Source organism: Hyperolius riggenbachi, chromosome 5, assembly GCF_040937935.1.
Source record: "Hyperolius riggenbachi isolate aHypRig1 chromosome 5, aHypRig1.pri, whole genome shotgun sequence".
Taxonomy (NCBI): Eukaryota; Metazoa; Chordata; class Amphibia; order Anura; family Hyperoliidae; genus Hyperolius; species Hyperolius riggenbachi.
Window position 1 is genome coordinate 141,966,362 of NC_090650.1, and position 19,375 is coordinate 141,985,736.

At 41.1% G+C, this 19,375-nt stretch overlaps 1 protein-coding gene across 2 annotated transcripts in view; it reads left to right on the forward strand.

Moving 5' to 3' along the window:
• LARS2 (leucyl-tRNA synthetase 2, mitochondrial) overlaps positions 1–19,375 on the forward strand; it is a 320,228-nt gene that overhangs the window by 199,745 nt on the left and 101,108 nt on the right. For both annotated transcript variants that reach the window (XM_068236332.1, XM_068236333.1), the window contains exon 14: positions 1,282–1,419. In XM_068236332.1, the coding sequence (XP_068092433.1) occupies positions 1,282–1,419 (138 nt within the window). The remainder of the gene's footprint in view (positions 1–1,281; positions 1,420–19,375) is intronic.

Here is a 19,375-nt window from a genome sequence, read left to right on the forward strand (position 1 = left end):
GCTCTATTTGAGGGGGCAGTGGCAGAAAAATGGAACAAATTCTAGTACTGCAATCTAGGTGAACATAACTAGTGCCACCAATATATATTCTTCTTTGACCCATTAAAGCAGGCCATACACACATTCCAATTCACTAAACTTAACTCCTGTCTTTAATAACTCTTCTGAGCTGTTTTACAGTTATCACCATGGTGATATAATTGTAATAACTGTAAAACAGCTCAGAGGAGTTATTAAAGACAGGAGTTAGGCCTCTTGCACACTGCAAGCAATTCAGATTCCGATTCCGCTTTTTAATCTGTTTTTACTTCCGATTCAGATTCAGATTTGCAGTTTGCTCCTTGCACACTGCAAATCTGAATCTGAATCGGAGGTAAAAACTGATTAAAAAGCGGAATCTGAATCTGAAACGCGTGCAGTGTGCAAGAGGCCTTAAGCTTAGTGAATTGAGGCCATAGTTGTTTCCCATCAGATTTGATCACTCTGATCATTTCTGCCAGAATTTGCACAACATTGGCAAAACAAAAAACATTGGGCTGGACTGAAATTTCCGTCAGGCGTCTTGCACACTACATGCGATTCCAATTTTTTATACGATCAAAAATCGGATCATATCAAAAATTGAAATTGCATGTAGTGTGCAAGAGGACTTAATCGAAAGCTATGGAGGACCAGCTGTAGATCGATGGCCCATAGCATTGCACTGTATCAAACAATCACTGCTGCGGCTCGATAGATATTCAATAGATTTAATGGTGTAATTAATCGGCTAGTATAACTCTTGGTCTATGTTTGCCGATATAGTAGCCAACGGGCTAACTAGTATTGAATGGAGAAGAGTGAGTGCTAAATAAATAGATGTCAATGAAAGAAATACAATTGGGTAAAAGAAGCAGAAAGAAGCTGGGCAGCTTACCCACAAGATGGTGAATCACAAGCGCTTGGCGTCCCCAACCTGGTAACTATCATGGCATTCTATTAGATGCCTGCCAAAGTCAGTGTCCAAATAACCGGATCTGATTGTTTTACAAAACTACAAAGAGGAAGACCAGAGCACCATGTGTTTGATTTGAGGATCACTGATCCAATATTATATATTACAAACTGTTCTGAAGTGTGAGAGTCAGCAGATTGGATGGAACGTTAATAGATTTTTAGGCAGGCAATAATACAACATAGATTTGCCAGTGTTGTAATATGGTTATTATGCAATCAAGTTGTAGGGTGTATGGTCAGGATTACGTTGAAAACTGAACATAGAATATCAATTTTATTTTTCAGGCCATTTGACAAGTCTATGGCTGACTTCTGGATGCCGGTTGATTTATATATCGGAGGGAAGGAACATGCCGTAATGCATTTATACTATGCCCGCTTCTTCAGCCACTTCTGCAAATCCCAGGATATGGTGACGCACAGGTTAAATGCAATTCTCAGTCAATTCATTCAGCAGTATTTCCTCAAGCACATGAGTGATTGCCTATCAATCTTCCTCTTGATTCAAGTAGGATAGCTATGTGGAGCACAAGATTTTGCTGAGGCTGCCCCACTGGCATGCATAGCACATTGCTCATTTAAATTCTTTTCAAACTATTTTTTCTTTAAAGAGAATCTGTGAGGATCTTCTGTTGCTAAATTTGTGAAAGCTTTGTTAATTGTTAATATGAAAACTTTAAGCTGTCATTCTAGTCTTCGTTTCACTTCATAGTAAGTTATTGATGATAAAAGGTCTGGATTCTGGTCTTGCCTGTTTGTCCCAGGGCAGTGACTGTTTAGGTAGTAATGTCAGGACTGAAGTGACGGCCCTGAAGTCAGGGTATGTTTAGGTAAAACTGGCCTTGTGCAAAAACTAATGTAGTTTACTTCACATTTTAATATTGTAATGATAGAAAAGTGCCATTCCACGAGTAAATAAAACAATTAATGTAATTCCAAACATATTTTAAATAGTTGTTCATTACGTTATTATCACTACAGGTCCTCTTTAAGTCCTGATTTCCCCACTCCTCAATTGATGCAGCATTCTAAGTCATACTTGTTATGCTGTTAAACAAAGAGAAAAATGTATAGTTCAATCAATGGGTTTTAAAAGCCATTATAACTATACAGAAGCCTTTACACGTGCCCCAAGTGGCACATGCAGCCCTACATCTGGTCATATTACAAGTATAGCTTTCAAGGGGAACTTCAGCCTAAACAAACATACTGTCATTAAGTTACATTAGTTATGTTAATTAGAATAGATAGGTAATATAATTTTTTACCCACCTTGTTTTAAATGAACAGGCAAATGTTTGTGATTCATGGGGGCAGCCATCTTTGTCATGGGGGCAGCCATCTTTTTGGTTGAAAGGAGGTGACAAGGAGCAGGAGACACAGTTCCAACTGCCCTGTGTCCTGATAACCCCTCCCAGCTGCACACGCTAGGCTTCAAATGTCAAATTCAAAATGTTAAAAAAAAAAAAATTGCACCAAAACAGCAGAACGAGAGCAACAACATCAGAAATCCCATCATGCTTTGCACAGCATCAGGGGGAAAAAGCCCGGGCAGTTTTCTTCTGTGCAGCTAAAAATGATGCTTTGGTAAGAAAAACAAAGTTCTGATGCTGTGAAACTGTTAAAGAAACACCAGGCCTTTTCAGTGCTGCTGAGTCGATTTTTAGTCCGGAGATTCACTTTAAGGGCCTATTTGCTGTTATGAAGATTGCTTGGCTTTAGTAAGGGAGGGATCACATTTGGATCCACGGGAATTGCAGACAATGCCCCACAAGTGTTTTGCCATGGCATACGTATTGCAGTCCGTTTCAACTTATGATTTTTTAGGGTTTTATTTTTTTTTACAGTAGCCTTTGATTTCAGTGAAAAAATCCATGCATTGGGCTCAATTCTGGTAGCGTTTAGTAGATAACTACCTCATGGAATTTGATTTACCTCATGAGGAAAATCAACTTTTGAATTCTGGTAGTTTAAGTAAAATTTTACCTCATGTAATTTCATGAGGTAATTCTTGTGGTAATTTTCGACTAAAAATGTGCAGTATTTAGTAGTAAAATACCTCACACTTGAATTCTGAAGTGAAATAAGGGACATGTTTGCATGTCTTTTACCTCACATAATAAAACCTACCTCTACCACACGGTAAATGCAGTTCTGTGACAGGTGTAATTGTATCCAGTATAGCTAAAAAAGGTATAAGTGTCCCCAGTATAGCTAATACAGGTATGTGTCCCCAATATAACTAAGAAAGGTACAAGTGTCCACAATAAAGCTAAGACAGGTATAAGTGTCCCCAATATGTACCAGGCAGGCATAAGTGTCTCCGGTATGGACCAGGCAGGCATTAATGTCCCTGATATGGACCAGGCAGGCATTAGTGTCACCAATATGGACCAGGCAGGCATTAGTGTCCCCAATATGTATCAGGTAGGCATTAGTGTCACCGATATGGACCAGGCAGGCATTAGTGTCCCCGATATGTATCAGGCAGGCATTAGTGTCACCGATATGGGCCAGGCAGGCATTAGTGTCCCCAATATGTATCAGGCAGGCATTAGTGTCACCGATATGGACCAGGCAGGCATTAGTGTCCCCGATATGGACCAGGCAGGCATTAGTGTCCCCAATATATACAAAGCAGGCATAAGTGTCACCCATATGGACCAGGCAGGCATAGTGGCCACCAGTATGTCAGACATCACCTTCCCAGTAACCCCCCCCCCCCCCTTTCACTAATCCCAGGCAGTGCTGAAAGATATGAGCAGTACTACAAAGCAAAAATGATAGCCCACTAATATACCCCCATTCCTTCCCCATCCCCACTACCTCCCAATGCCCCCTCTCATTCCCCCGCACCTATGTTAGATATGAGCGCCCCCCGCTCCTTCCACCATCCCCACTACCTTCCAATGCCCCCTCTCAATCCCCCGCTGCTCTGTGAGATATGAGCGCACCCCCGAACCTCCCCTCGCGCTACCATCATTTGCCCCCGCTCTATCCCCTGCTGATATCTATCAGAGGTGCCGGGGCTTTCAGAGGGGGCAACAGGCGGTAGCGGGAAGGTTGCGGAACGGAGGGAGGTGCACTCATATCTCTCAGCTGGGGATACAGAGGGGGCAAACGACGGTAGCGCGTGGGGGGGGGGTGTCGGGGGTGCACTCAAATCTCACAGAGCAGCGGGGGATTGAGAGGGGGCAACGGGAGGTTATAGGACGGAGCGGGTGTGCTCATATCTAACAGGTGGGGGGGGGGGGGAGAGGGGGGATTGAGAGGGGGCATCAGGAGGTAGCAGGAAAGTTGCAGGGAATAAACAAAAAAAACTTCAGCTGCATCTTTGCCTGCCGTCCAGGAGTCTAGCGTCCACACATAGGTAACTGCAGTGGCGCCAAGATCCCCCTAGGTCTTTTCACATGACAGTCGGGAAAATACCGCACAGATTTACCCGATTTCCGCATGATTACTGCATGCTTTCTCCCTCTGTCGGTAAGTTAACAAATTACTTTCTCATGTGGAAAAATGTACCAGAATTTAAAAATAAATTAATAAATAACGAATGCAGTATTTTCCTGACTGTTATGTATTTAACGTAAACCCCTACCAGAATTGAGCCCATTGAGCGGGAAAGTATTGCAGGCTGTATTTATTTTTTACCACTGTTACGGAATCGCATATGCCTCCAGAATACTCAGCAGCACCATACACTATCGTTATTCGCAATTTTTCACTGCAGATTTTCTCAAGTGTGAACCCTGCCTAAATTTGGATCACCCCCCTGACTTGTGCTCTTATGCTGGGTTAATGATTTAAAGGACAGCTGTAGTGAGAGGAATATGGAATCTGCCATATTTATTTCCTTTTAAACAATACCAGTTGCCTGGCAGCCCTGCTGATTTATTTGGCTGCAGTAGTGTTTGAAAAACACCAGAAACAATCATGCAGCTAATCTTGTCAGATCTAATGTCAGAAACATCTGATCTGCATATGCTTTTTCAGGGTCTATGGCTAATAGTATTAGAGGCAGAGGATCAGCAGGATAGCCGGGTAACTGTAGTATCCCTCTTGTTGCAGTTGTCCTTTAACCTGCTGAGCGGTCTGGACGAGCTCAGCTCGTCCAACACCGCCAGAGGCTGCCGCTCAGGCCCTGCTGGGCCGATTTTCGTCAAATAAAGTGCAGCACACGCAGCCGGCACTTTGCCAGCCGCGTGTGCTGCCTGATCGCCGCCGCTCTGCGGCGATCCGCCGCGAGCAGCGGCGAAAGAGGGTCCCCCCCAGCCGCCTGAGCCCAGCGTAGCCGGAACAAAAAGTTCCGGCCAGCGCTAAGGGCTGGATCGGAGGCGGCTGACGTCAGGACGTCGGCTGACGTCGATGACGTCACTCCGCTCGTCGCTATGGCGACGATGTAAGCAAAACAAGGAAGGCCGCTCATTGCGGCCTTCCTTGTTTATTCTGGGCGCCGGAGGCGATCGGAAGATCGCCTCCGGAGCGCCCTCTAGTGGGCTTTCATGCAGCCAACTTTCAGTTGGCTGCATGAAATAGTTTTTTTTTTATTTAAAAAAAACCCTCCCGCAGCCACCCTGGCGATTTAATCAGAACGCCAGGGTGGTTAAAGGGAATCTAAAGTGAAAATAAACTTATGATATAATGAATTGTATGTGTAGTACAGCTAAGAAATAGAACATTAGTAGCAAAGGTCTCATATTGCTTCCAGTACAGGAAGAGTTAAGAAACTGCAGCTTCTCTGAGCGGAGAGCTTGGTCAGCGTGGTCAGCTATACTGCTATTTTCTGAAGCACTTATACATCAATGAAACAGTGAAAGAGAATTTCAGATAAGATTTTACTGCAGAGAAGATCAAAGGGTCATTAGCTCTGCTCTGTTTCGTAGTTTAAAATGCAGTGTAGTGTGTAAACTGCAAATATTAGAGAATGATGCAATGTTATAAAAAAAGCTATATAACTGAGAATAAAAATGTGAGACTCTTTTGTTTGCTACTAATGTTCTATTAAATATCCGTATTACACATATAATTCATTATGTCATAAGTTTTTTTGCTTAATTAGTGTCACTATAAATGCTCAATATTGGCAACCAGTCGAGTAGCATTTTTAAAGGAAGTCAGCAATGGAACAGTCCACATACCTCTCACTCTAATGTCAGTTTTACTGCTTATTTGTTCTTCTAAACATACATTAACAGGGAAGGTTAGAATTCAGAGATGGTAGGAGTGGTAAGGGTGATTGCATTGAGATGTTTGTTTTCCTCATGTCATGACTGCTTGAAGTGTCCAGTTCTTAATACCGTTAGGTTCAAAATAATAATTTCAGTAGAAGTTTCATCTTAATTGTTATCGAAACTATTATTTGGTCAGTTTACATAATGACATTTAGAGAAATTCTTTAAATGTTTTCCTGAAAGAAGCAGTGAAGGAAATGATTTTCCCTGTGGCTGAACTTTTCATCTCACCACATGCAGTCATTCTGTGCGATGGCATGCTTGGCTACTGCTGTTGTCCTTCTAACCAGCTGATTTACTTTCTGTGCCTCAATAATGTGTATTTAATGTGGAATATATTAGCCAAAAAGGAGAATGCAAAGTGCTTCCATCACAAAAAGAAAGGGACCCTTTTCTAAAAGTATTTATTTAAGTATTTATATAGCGCCGACATATTACACAGTGCTGTACAGAGTATTTCTAAATAGATCATTAGACTTTTACACATATCTATTTGTCATTCCTGTATGACTATATTTAATCTCTGTTATAGCAGCATAAAGATGAAAAAAAGAATTGTTGCGTTGGCAACAACCACTTTACTATTTTCTTTTTTCTTTACTTGACAATCAGAGTGAATCCTGTAAAGAGTGCAGACTTATGTCATGTGACATGCTTACTTATTAGGGAACTGAGGAGATTTCTGTGGACCCATTCTGTTAACAGAGTAGAGAATGATTCAGTAACTCTCTATTATTGCAGCATATTAGCCCTGGAGCCAGTAATGTCAGGAGAAAGAGGTACATATGAGATCTCCTCGCTGTCTCCAGAATGTCTGGTCCTAGTCAATAGTTTCTGTGGTGCAGGCAAGATGCATGTATAAAAGAGGTTACTCACCCGAGTCTCGGCATTCCGCTGACCACTTCTCCCTTCAGTCGGAGCACCTATAGCTATTTAATACTGAGTATCGCTCTGGCTGCCTAATGTTAAGGAGAACCTGTAGCTACCTGTTATGGGCAAGGGAAATAAGGTAGAATTGACAGCTGGGACACAGCCAGCACACTTGCGGTGCGGTTTGGCGGCGGTTTGTAGGTTCATGGAGAGCGAAGTCTGAGGTGCCAGGACATCTGTGCCTATAGGCTCCTGTGATGTAAAACCGGGCCTGCTTTTAATAATCCCGTGATTTCTCTGTTTCTCAAAATTGAACACATTGTTTCATCAAATGCAATTGCCACTCACAGATAAGCAATTGTTTTTTTCAGATGTGTTGTGTGTGATAGGTGAGAGTTCCATTCTTCAGAGTACTTCCTAACTAGGGTAAACAAGAAGTGGCTGTAAGTAGTAATTATTTGCGTCTTAACAAGACAGTGAAGATTCTTAATTTACCGTATATACTCGAGTATAAGCCGAATTTTTAGACCCAAAAAAGTGGTCCAAAAGTGGGGGTCTCGGCTTATACTCGAGTCTCTACTTTGAATAACCCCCAGTGCCTCCTTGCCTTTACCCCCCGGAGTGCTCCCTCCGCCATATGCGGGTGCAGAATTGTGCCGAATGCTAGGCAGAATGGTGCGGTCACCTCCGAGTCTTTCTCCCTGCCACCTGACCTCTCACCAGAGGGGAGCGATGTATGCAGTTTTTCAGCTTCCCACGGGCCTTTCTCCCTGCCACCGCTCACCGGAGGATGCAATCTATCTTACTTTTGGCTTCTCCCTGCTGTTCCCCCTGGCAGGTGGCATATGCAGTTGAGGTCTTCTTTTGCAAAAAAAAATAATAATATATATATATATATATATTTCATAGTCGCATACACTATTGCACAGAGGCCCCTCTGACCTTATAATATGCATAATGCAACATACAAGCATACAGTGTATTAACCTATCAAAAGATTAGGAGCACATATCCTAACGGCCTCTCTTTGGACAGATAGTGCTTCATACTAATCCCATAGGGTGCTACAATATACATCCATACACCGTACACACAACAGTGGGAGCTGTGTAAATGCTGACACTGGTTTTAACCCTGGCCGGAAGGATTATAGTTACAAGAAAGACACAGCACACATGCTACCCTCTTGCGGGGGATGACCCCAGCCAGTTGCCTCTTCCAAGAACCAGCTAGCATGTGTAAAAGACTTTATAGTGTAGGCTAGACAGGAGCCAGATTTCACTATAAAATATAGAGAGCAGAGAGTTCATGGAAGTGGCATACCTTGTCCAAGGGGTGTGTGCATAGCCTGTAGGTCAGGCATGGGCAAACTTGGCCCTCCAGCTGTTAAGAAGCTATAAGTCCCACAATGCATTGCAGGAGTCTGACAGCCACATTCATGCCTCATAAAGGCAAATGCATTGTGGGACTTGTAGTTTCTTAACAGCTGGAGGGCCAAGTTTGCCCATGCCTGCTGTAGGTGCTAAGCCCAAGCACCAATTCACATAGACAGTCAAATGTAATTTCAGGCTAGCACACCAGCTTCCAGTTGCAAACAATCCTGTTTTATTGCTTTATCAGCACATACACGTAACAATTGTTTCGGGGCTGCAGCGGGTCCCCTTCTTCAGACAGTGCAAACAAAGCCTTTGTGTATGTGCTGATGAAGCAATACAACAGGATTGTTTGCAACTGGAAGCTGGTGTGCTAGCCTGAACTTACATTTGACTATAAACTATAGAGGGGATGTGTTTTCATGCAAAGATATTACTGATCAAAGCACATTTTTAGGCATTTTAACACCACTTGGGGCTAGCACATATGAGGGTATCTGCAGCCAGTGTTTTGGGTGATTGATGTTTGATATCACAATCAGTAAATATTTGAACTGGGTCGCCACACAAAGTTCACTTGTGAACGCAGGAGCAATCATTTATCTCTACACTCCATTATTTAACATCTGAAAAACCAATAATTTCTTCAGTCATTTCATATCAACTGGCAGGATAATTCACTCCCAATCATTTTCATGCTCATTCCTAGCGCACACTTCTGATACCGCTAGGATTTCAATAAATGGCATTGCTAATCCTGTTCTATGATCACATAATGCAGATATTCCTCAAATAATGCTAGTCTGTCTATTGCATTTATACTGAATATCCACAGCAACTCCAAAGATTGTAAAACAGAATTCTCAGCATTCCTCCACAAATATCTCTCTCCTCTAGTGTTCTGTAAATTGTTACTGCTGTGTAGTGCATATCAATTTCCTTGTAAGGAAGATATCCCTCCAATTATAGATATTCCTTTTGACATGCTCTCCCGGCATGTACTTTTGCTCTCTCCCTGTTTTGACTTGCTTTTCTCTAGCTCTACCCAAACTGTAGCCTTTTTTCCTTTTGATCAGATCATTTGTCGATTAAGAGTAAATATCGGCTGATGTATACAATAACAGTTTAAAGGTTATGACAGGTGCAAAACAAAGGCCCATTTCTAAAAGATGAAATTGTTAGAAGAAAAAATACGACAAATTGAACACTTGGTAGAAACAAAGTGAAGGCGTTATAAATAAATGTTTACTGGTACATTTCTTTTCTCCTCCTGTGTAAATCCAAGTGTTTGTATTCCTGAGATATCTCTGTATACTTCCAAAGGGTCACTGAGCTCTGAAATTGATTAGGATTGGGTTCACACTGGCATGAAAAAATGCTCCATTCATCATAGCAGAACTGGGCAGATCAATGGAATTTATGAATGGATCCTATGCAAGGAAATAGGATCCATGTTTGTATGTCTGTTTGAAGTGGATCAATTTTTTCAGTTACGATGAGCGGAAGGCTGGGTTAAAACTGGTACAAAAATTGTTCCATTTATCATAGTGAACCTAAGCAGATCAATGGACATTGGAACAAATCCTATGCAAGGCAATAGGTTCAGGTCACATATGTCTGTTTGAAACTGAAGGTTGTCTGAATGAGATAATTTTGGACATGGAGACGGATCGTCGATGCATCTGACGCCAACGGAATCAATTGCAGCCTATGAGACAGTATCCATTCTCACTGGGGTGTTTGCTGCATACTTTCCTGCACTCTTCTCTCCTCCCCTGTCTTTTGTCATCTTCTGCCTTTTGGGTCCACCACTGCTGCTTGGGTCCACAAATGCTGCTACACAGCTTGGAACCCAGGCAGAAGCATCATGGGGCTCCCCATTGGATGAACAGAACAATGGGAATACTCCCCTCCCAGATAGGATTCTCATTAGTTCCTTGAGTGATGTATTCACTGCTGTTGCGATTTAGCAGGGAGCCCCATAATGCTTCTGCCAGGGCTCCGATCTGTGCAGCAGTGCTAATTCCCTCCAGTGGACCCAAGCAGCGGTGGCAGCAACAGAGGTGGTGGTGGAACTGTATTGTGTTGGCAGTGTAACAGATGCACAGCAATGTACACTGTAAGTCAACGGACAACGCAACAGGCGTTACGTAAACCCAGCCGAACTTAAATCTGTGCTGTACGTGATCATTTGGGGCATGGAGATGGACTGTTAATGTAGCAAATGTCAAAGAAATCAATGGAAGCCTATGAGAACAGACAGTCTGTCTGCTGCATACTTTCCTGCACTATTTTCTACTCATTTCGGTCACCTTCTGTATTCTGTCATCTTCTGCATTTGGGTCCACCACCGCTGCCACCACTTGGGTTCACTGCAGAGGGCAAGCAATGGGAGGGAGGATTCTGTTGCAATACAGTGGGGAGGCTCTATTATGCTTCTTCCAAGGCTTTGATCTGTATAGCAGTATTTGCCCCTGCAGTGGACCCGAGTGGCAGTTACAGCAACAGAAGTGGACCTGATGGGTGGCGGACCAGATGCACAAAGGTGCGTAATGTAAACAAGTCAATGGACATTGTGTGGGGCACAATGTATCTGCTCATGAGACGCTGTGAATGCACTTGCTGTTAGTGCCATGAGATGGGAGCAGCAAAGTAATACTATTGCCTCTAGCAGGTTGGGATTGACGGTAACTGTTGGCAAACATGACAGTAAAATTCACTGTGAGGATATTTATTTCCTTACCACAGGATAAAGGAAAGTCACATCACCAGATGGAAAGCAACTGCAAATGTCTTTATCAGAGATGGGATGCAACTTTAAAGGGAACCTAAACTGAGAGGGATATGGATGTTTCCTTTTAAACAATACCAGTTGCCTGGCAGTATTGGCTGAATCACACACCTGAAACAAGCATGTAGCTAATCCAGTCTGACTTCAGTCAGAGCACCTGATCTGCATGCTTGTTGATGGGCTGTGGATAAAAGTATTAGCAACACAGGATCAGCAGGAGAGTCGGGCAACTGGTATTATTTTAAATGGAAAAATCCATATCCTTCTCATTTTAGGTTCCCTTTAACCTCACAGTACAACATTTGATTAATTGAACTCCATCTACACTTGTGCACTGCTTGTAGCGCAGGTGGTATCAATGCACGGAACATGTGTTGCTCTCTGAAGCGATGCTGATCTCATGTGTGGTTATCTTTGTGGATATAATGGCTCAATAAAAGAGCGTGAATTATTAAAACAATGGTGTGCTGATATATTGGATTGTTGTTTGAAAAGCAGGGCTCACATCTGGATTACTGATGTGGCAGGTGCACTGATTCACCCAAAAAAGGCAGACAGCTTTTTTTCACTGTACAGCTTAACAGGGTATGATTTATAAATGCAGTAGCTGCCCCAACACTGTGACCTCTGTGTTCATTTTGATTTTTACACATATGGCATTACTTAGAGAAAAATGTACACAGGGTAACTATATTGGCAACAAAGGGGTGGGAGATGGGTTTTTATTGTATGTCTTGCCAGGCTGTAAAATTGGCCACACATTTACAGGGCCAGATTTCCCACAAGGCAACAAAGGCAGTTGTCTAAGGCCTGGTAGGAGCAGGGGGCCTGTATTGGGTGGGATGTTTGATACATAATCATTGGCAGTTCAGGGGTCTCAATGAATAACACTTGTGACTGTACTGTATCTTTCCCCAACCAGCGTCCAGAACGCTGCTTTTTCATTCTCTGGTGTTTGTGCACCATTCTGCAGAACTAAAGCTTTAGTGTGGTGCTATCATAAGTGTAGCACAGAAAAGAGGGGAAGGTACAGCAAGTGATTACAGATCTGTGCCTATGAGATGGCTTTATGGCTTCCTTCGGTCCATTGCGCTCTCACTCTTCAGTCTGTGTTTGGCCAACCTATAAAGCAAACAAACTGCACATTGCGTAATTCTGTCAGGGATACGTAACACACAACCTCTGTGTAGTGTGAACCAAGTGTTGGCACTCGTGCACCCGTCACCCACAATCAGAGAGGCTCACCAGATTTTAACCACCTCACTATTCAGGTGTATCTCACGTTCAAATTATGTTTCACCAGAGTACTTCAGTGAATCATATCAGTTATCTTGATAAAAAACTTTTTTAATCTTCAATAAAACACAATAAAAAACGTAATTGCGCAAACTTACTTTAACAATTAATTGCTCACAACAGCACTTCTCGCGCCATTCGCGCCACTTACAAGCTCCAGTAGTGGTGTCCGGCACTTCGAGATCCCCAGGCTTGATTGGGCAATGTTTCCGCGTTCCACCGCTCCTCCGAACGTGATTGCGTCAGGCGTACTGGCTCCGCCCTACACATTTCGTCATCAGACCAGACTCATCAGGGGCTAGTACACACACAGTCTACTGCTGCTACTGCATGTGTGAGGGGGGAAGATATACAAGAGACGCTGCTCTTAACCATTTATGCCTCCTGGACGTAGTACCTACGTCCAGGACGCCATGTGCGCGTCCGCGCGATCCCGCGGCCGATCGAGCGCGTGCACGCGCGCCCACAGTTCGTTAGCCAGGCAATCAGTGAATCGGTCTATGGTGCCCGATCACTGATTCCTCTCCCCCGCAGAAAAAGCGACAGCTTCTCTCAGAAGCTTCACTTTTTCTGGCTTCATGCATCCCTCTAAGCGTATGTTACGCTTAGAGTGACGTCATGTAAACAAACTCATGGCTGCCATCTTGTGGTCAAAAAGTAAAACTACAACTAAATGTAAAAAAAACAAATGCACATATATTTACCCCAAACAAACACTATTTACAGTCCACCCTCCCAAAAATACCCAAATAAAATGTTTAATATAAAAAAACAAAACATTACAATTAAAAAAAAAAAAAAAACATGTAAATATTTACCTAAAGGTCTAAACTTTTTAAATATCAATGTAAAGATGAAATAGTTCTATTTTTTTTTTACTTTTAAACTTGTAAATAGTGATGGATGCAAAACGGAAAAAATGCACCTTTATTTCCAAATAAAATATTGTCGCCATTCATTGTGATAGGGACTAGGGATGCTCATTCGGATTCCGCGGAAATGCAATTTCCGAAATTCCGATCGGAAATTGCAGTGAATCGGTCTATGGTGCCCGATCACTGATTCCTCTCCCCCGCAGAAAATGCGACAGCTTCTCTCGGAAGCTTCGCTTTTTCTGGCTTCATGCATCCCTCTAAGCGTATGTTACGCTTAGAGTGACGTCATGTAAACAAACTTATGGCTGCCATCTTGTGGCCAAAAAGTAAAACTACAACTAAATGTAGAAAAAAAAATGCACATATATTTACCCCAAACAAACACTAGGGATGCTCATTCGGATTCCGCGGAAATGCAATTTCCGAAATTCCGATCGGAAATTGCATTTCCGCATCGGAATGCGGAAATTGGTAATTCAACTGCGTTAGGCGGATTTCCTGCGGAAATCGCGGAAATTTCCGCCGGAAATCGCGGAAATTCCGCCCGACTTTAACATTGATTTTCTCAAAAACTATAAGGTCTTCACAAGATTCAGTTTAATAACCCCTGAAAATTTGGTGTTTCTAGGACTTACTAGGGCTTTGCTATTAACCGCTAAAGTCGGCAGATTTTTACTGTAATGTAAAATGCTGAAAATCTGCTTCTGCCTATTTTCTGCATTTACTCTACAGGAAAAATCCGCCGACTTTAACGGTTAATAGCAAAGCCCCCGTACGTCCTAGAAACACCAAATTTTCAGGGTTTATTAAACAGATCTTCTGAACAAGATGCAAAAAAAAGTTTTCAAAAAGACCTTATAGTCTTTGAGAAAATCGATGTTAAAGTCGGGCGGAATTTCCGCGATTTCCGGCGGAAATTCCGCATTGGAATGCGGAAATTGGTAGCGGAAAGCGGAATCGGTATTTGGCAATGGCGGAATGCGGAATTACCGCGGAATCGGAAATTGGCATTTCCGACCATCCCTAATAGGGACATAATTTAAACGGTGTAATAACCGGGACAGATGGGCAAATACAATACGTGAGTTTTAATTATGAAGGAATGTATTCTTTTAAAACTATAATGGCTGAAAACTGAGAAATAATGATTTTTTTTCCGTTTTTTTTCTTATTCTTCCTGTTAAAATGCATTTACAGTAAAGTGGCTCTTAGCAAAATGTACCCCCCAAAGAAAGCCTAATTGGTGGTGGAAAAAACAAGCTATGGATCAGTTCATTGTGATAAGTAGTGATAAAGGTATAGGCTAATGAATGGGAGGTGAACATTGCTCGGATGCATAAAGTGAAAACGACTGAAGGCTGAACTGGTTAATCCGGCTCTGTTAACAATTTTTAATATTTTTATATTTTGCATTCGAAAGTTACAATTAATTTTTCTGATTATATAATTTGAAAAATCTGACCAATGTATCACATACATATCTTAAATGTTTCCCCAATTATGAAAAAAAAATGATTGTAAATTCTGAAAAAAATTGCTTGGCATCTGTACACCAAGAAATTCAAATCTACACCATTCAATTATAAAAGTTGATCCGAAAAGAATGGTCTGGGGATGTGGGCTTTGGGGGACATGTGGGCGTCCTCGGGGCTCGGTGTCACTTTATTTTCTTCTTTCTCTCCTTTCTTTTTCATTCTTTGTTCTTCTTTTTTTTTCTATCTTACCTGGTTATTTGCCAGGTATTTTTTCTCTTAAACAGCATTGAGAGCATAGAACTGCTGCAGTAGTGGGCAGTGGCCACAAGAACAATGATCAGAAGAGCAATTTTAGTTTCAAAATCTTTTTTATTAGGTAACTACAAGATCATGTACAAGCATTAAGGAGATACAGAGGAGATAGCAGATATAGATGCTGAATTCTTCAGTGACACAGGTAGATAAAATGTGCAGGTCAAAGCATTGTTCAAAATAAATGAATCAAAACCAGTATGATTTCTAAATGATACCCGTCAGCTTAAACTAGACAAAGACAAACACTTATATAGCGCTGCGTAATATGTCGGCGCTATATAAATACTAAATAATAATAATAATAATAATAATAGCGCTTTTCTCCTGGTGGACTCAAAGCGCCAGAGCTGCAGCCACTAGGGCGCGCTCTATAGGCAGTAGCAGTGTTAGGGAGACTTGCCTAAGGTATCCTACTGAATAGGTGCTGGCTTACTGAACAGACAGAGACGAGATTCGAACCCTGGTCTCCCATGTCAGAGGCAGAGCCCTTAACCATTACACTATCCAGCCAAGTAGTAACACCCAATGATTTTATAAGTAAATGAGATAAAACAATTTAACATGAAAAAAAATAATTATTTAAATATGGAAAAAGTGACATATTATCAAATTAGTTAATTATACTGCTCACACTGCGACACATAGGGGCTCAAGGTTAGATGTAGTCTGCTTTTAGCTATTTAAAGTTAGAAGTTATAAATAGCATTCTGGACACCCTGGGTGGAAGTTGCCTGGATCCAATGAAGCCAGATTCTATCAAAATGTTGGTTCCTGTCTCAAAGATTAGCCTTTATTTTTTCAGAAGAGCCATTTTAAGCATTGTGTGATTAGAACAGCCCATTTGCTCCCATTTCGCATGTATATTTTCATACCGAGAGCATAATGCTATGCATTTGTGCCCACTATTTGCTTGATTTGCTATAATGTATGGTGGTGAAAATATAAAAAATGTAATAAAAAATTTGAGATAGGAAAGTTGATCATAAGAATCAGCCAGTCCTGATCAACTTACATTGCTAAAAACAAAATTCGATCAGTATAAAAGAAAAACTTTTAGTATTTCTGTACAAATGTTTTTTTTTGTTTTTTTTTTAGCAAATTACAGTAAAATCAGGTATTTTCTTTAGTTTGTGTGTTGCTACATTAATTCTGCTTTGAATTAGGACATCTTATTTTTATTAGCGTTTTGCTTGCTGTAGGCTAAAAAGATATTTTATTGGTAAGATACAAAAACACCCTATCACAGGCCCCCTAGTGGCCGGACCGCTCAATACCTTCCAATTTATTTCAACCGACAAACCCTCCAACCTGGTAGACACAATCGATGAGCTGAAACAGCTGGAATTTGGCAGCAGACAGGCTAGAAGGGAACTTGCGAGCTACAGTAACACAAGCTACCCACTGTTTCAGGGTACAAAGCTGCCACCACCTCTGTAGGAGGACTGAGGACCTGCTCGCAATGATTGTAAAACCTGTGAATAAAACGATTAGAATACACACTATTCTGGCTATAGCAATACAGTTCTCGGTAGCATCTCTTCCAAAACCTAGGATTTGTTCTGGTTGACTAAATAGTAGGGTGCAGCTGAGAAAATAAATGACTTAAAGTCTTTTATTTTAAATGCAATATAAATAATTAATATATACAGAAACATAATTAAAAATAACGATTAAAGAGAACAGTAACCCAGTGTAAAATAAAAATGAAAAGAAATAAACGAATACTTAAGTTCAGATGAAATAAGTTCCTTGGTGAAAACAAGTTAAAGTCCTTTGTTCTAGATTGAAGGAAACCAGGAACCCAGCGTCAAGGTATCTCCAGCTGGTTCCGGTCAGATGGAAAATGGGAGAACTGGGGTGAAGTTCCAGCCTGGTCCTTTTCAATGATCTAGCTTTTCAGGCGGGATCTCAGGGTCTGCCACTGCCACTCTCTCTTTTTGGGCGGGAAGCTTAAGCCCAACAAAATATGACATTTCCATATTTCAGCTCACTCTTCTCGCACATTAATAATCACATATTCATAATCCTCAAGAAATAGACATCAAAATATAGTAGACAACATGGGTGGTGTAAGATGTTCTGGTACTGAGCAGCTGAATAACTCAGTGGCTGGGTATATCAGCGGCATAAATTTTATATTAAAATACCCAGCGGATCCTGACTAACAAAATAATATAATTTCGATACCTATCATATGTATGGCATCCTTTACAAGGTACAAAAATTATACTACACTTATTTTCAATCTGCTCCCAGTGGAGCCAGCAGATCTCAGTCATGCTGAGAGGAAAGCTTGCTTCTGCTGGTGTCACCAACTGGTATCTTTTCAGATAGCATGTTCACACTTAAGGGGCCCATACACTCAGCCGATTTTCTGGCCGACCGATCGATCCCGATCGATCGATTGCAAATCGGTTGGCCAATCGACCGATCGATGGCCGATTTCGATGGATTTCCATCGAACTGGCAGGGTGGAAAATTTAGGTCGATCTGATGAGATTGCTTATCAGTTTTCATTGGCCTTAATGATGGCAAAAAATGCCATCAGATCGAATTTCAATAGATTTCAAACTGAAATCTATTGGAATTCTATCCTGGTAAAAAATGTTCTAAAAACGCATCAGATAGATCATCAGATGCATTTCTTATCTCTCTGCTGCCAATCTGACGAGTGTATGAGCACCTTTAACTGTGATCTGCCTGTGAAGGGAAACCTTTTGTTCTTGTTAATTCAACATAAACACTGGCTTCCCTGGAGAACAAAAGTGATTCTGTGAAAAATCTGCTGGGATGGCCAGGTTTCAAAGGAAGATCCCAAGGCATTTGCATTCTGCTAGAACTATACATACAATTGGAATTGTACCATTAATCACAATCACTGCAGAAAGAAAAAAACCCTCAGGTTTACTGAATAATGCCCGTATGTTGAAAATATGGTAGTTTCATTTTGTAAAGCAGAACTTTAAACGTATGATGGGCTACTTTCTTTCTTTCTTTCTTTCTTTATTTGATTCATATTTTTTTCATGCATCAGCAGTAAGCTTTGCCCTACTTTAGATTATGTGTATGTTGCAGTGTTTGTCATTCAGCTCAGTTGTGTGCTTGCTGCATGTCACAGAGCGTGTTGTAGGGAGGCAGCATAGCCGAGGTTTACAGAAAATTATAATATATAAATAACAAAAAAATAAATAAATTGTAGTCTTACTCTTTATATGAAATTCAAGTAGCAACTATGTGCTGAGTATTTCCTAAGATGAAAGGTATGGTTGAATGAAAGGGAACACATCTTTTGTGCATATTATTGTAATGTGTTTTAACATTTAAAAAGGTTCCACACTGAATTTTTAAAATATTATCAGTTGATTTGAATTGCCCAAGAAACGATTTAGCAAGTATTCTGTATGTTAATTGGGACATGATTGCAAGCAACCTCTTTCTAGTATTGCTATTGTAATACGTGCTCTGGGTAAGAGCAAAACTCATTATATATGAATGCTGGGAGCTCTTTCGTCATCCTATTTGAAGTATTTAATAGCTGGCACTCGGAACCTGTACCAAATCACTTTTTGTTTTGTAAATAATGGGCAAATTTGCTGCCCAGGAAACACATAATTTGGCAGATGTTTATGGAAATATTAAAGCAGTACTTCTCTTTATCTCTTTATCTCATGGCTTCCTTATATTTAATTCACAAACTAGCCTGCGATTCATCTATTAAAACCAACTGTTTTTTCCACTGGTATCCACTCGTATAGCAGCTGTTAGCTTTCTGTAGCTGTCAGGATATTAAAGTCCCTAGCTAGTTGCTTGGATTGCTCTTGACATTTTTCTGCAGTTTTCTTGAATCTGTATGATTAAAAAAATCTTAATGTAAACTGTAACAAGCTGCATTCCTGTACATGAAGTATGTGCGGTCCTAGATTGTGATGTAATTCTGATCATTTAACACAATTGAAAATGTTCTACTGATTTGATTTTTTTCCTGGCTAAATCTGATATTTATTAAAGAGGTTGACAAGTAAACAATATTTTCATTTATCTCTGGAATAAAAAGCAAATGCAATAAAAAAAAAATCTGGTAGTAGGGGAAGTGCCCCTTAGGGCCTGTCTCCACCTATCAGTTTTTCTGTGCATTTTCTGAACAGGAAAATTG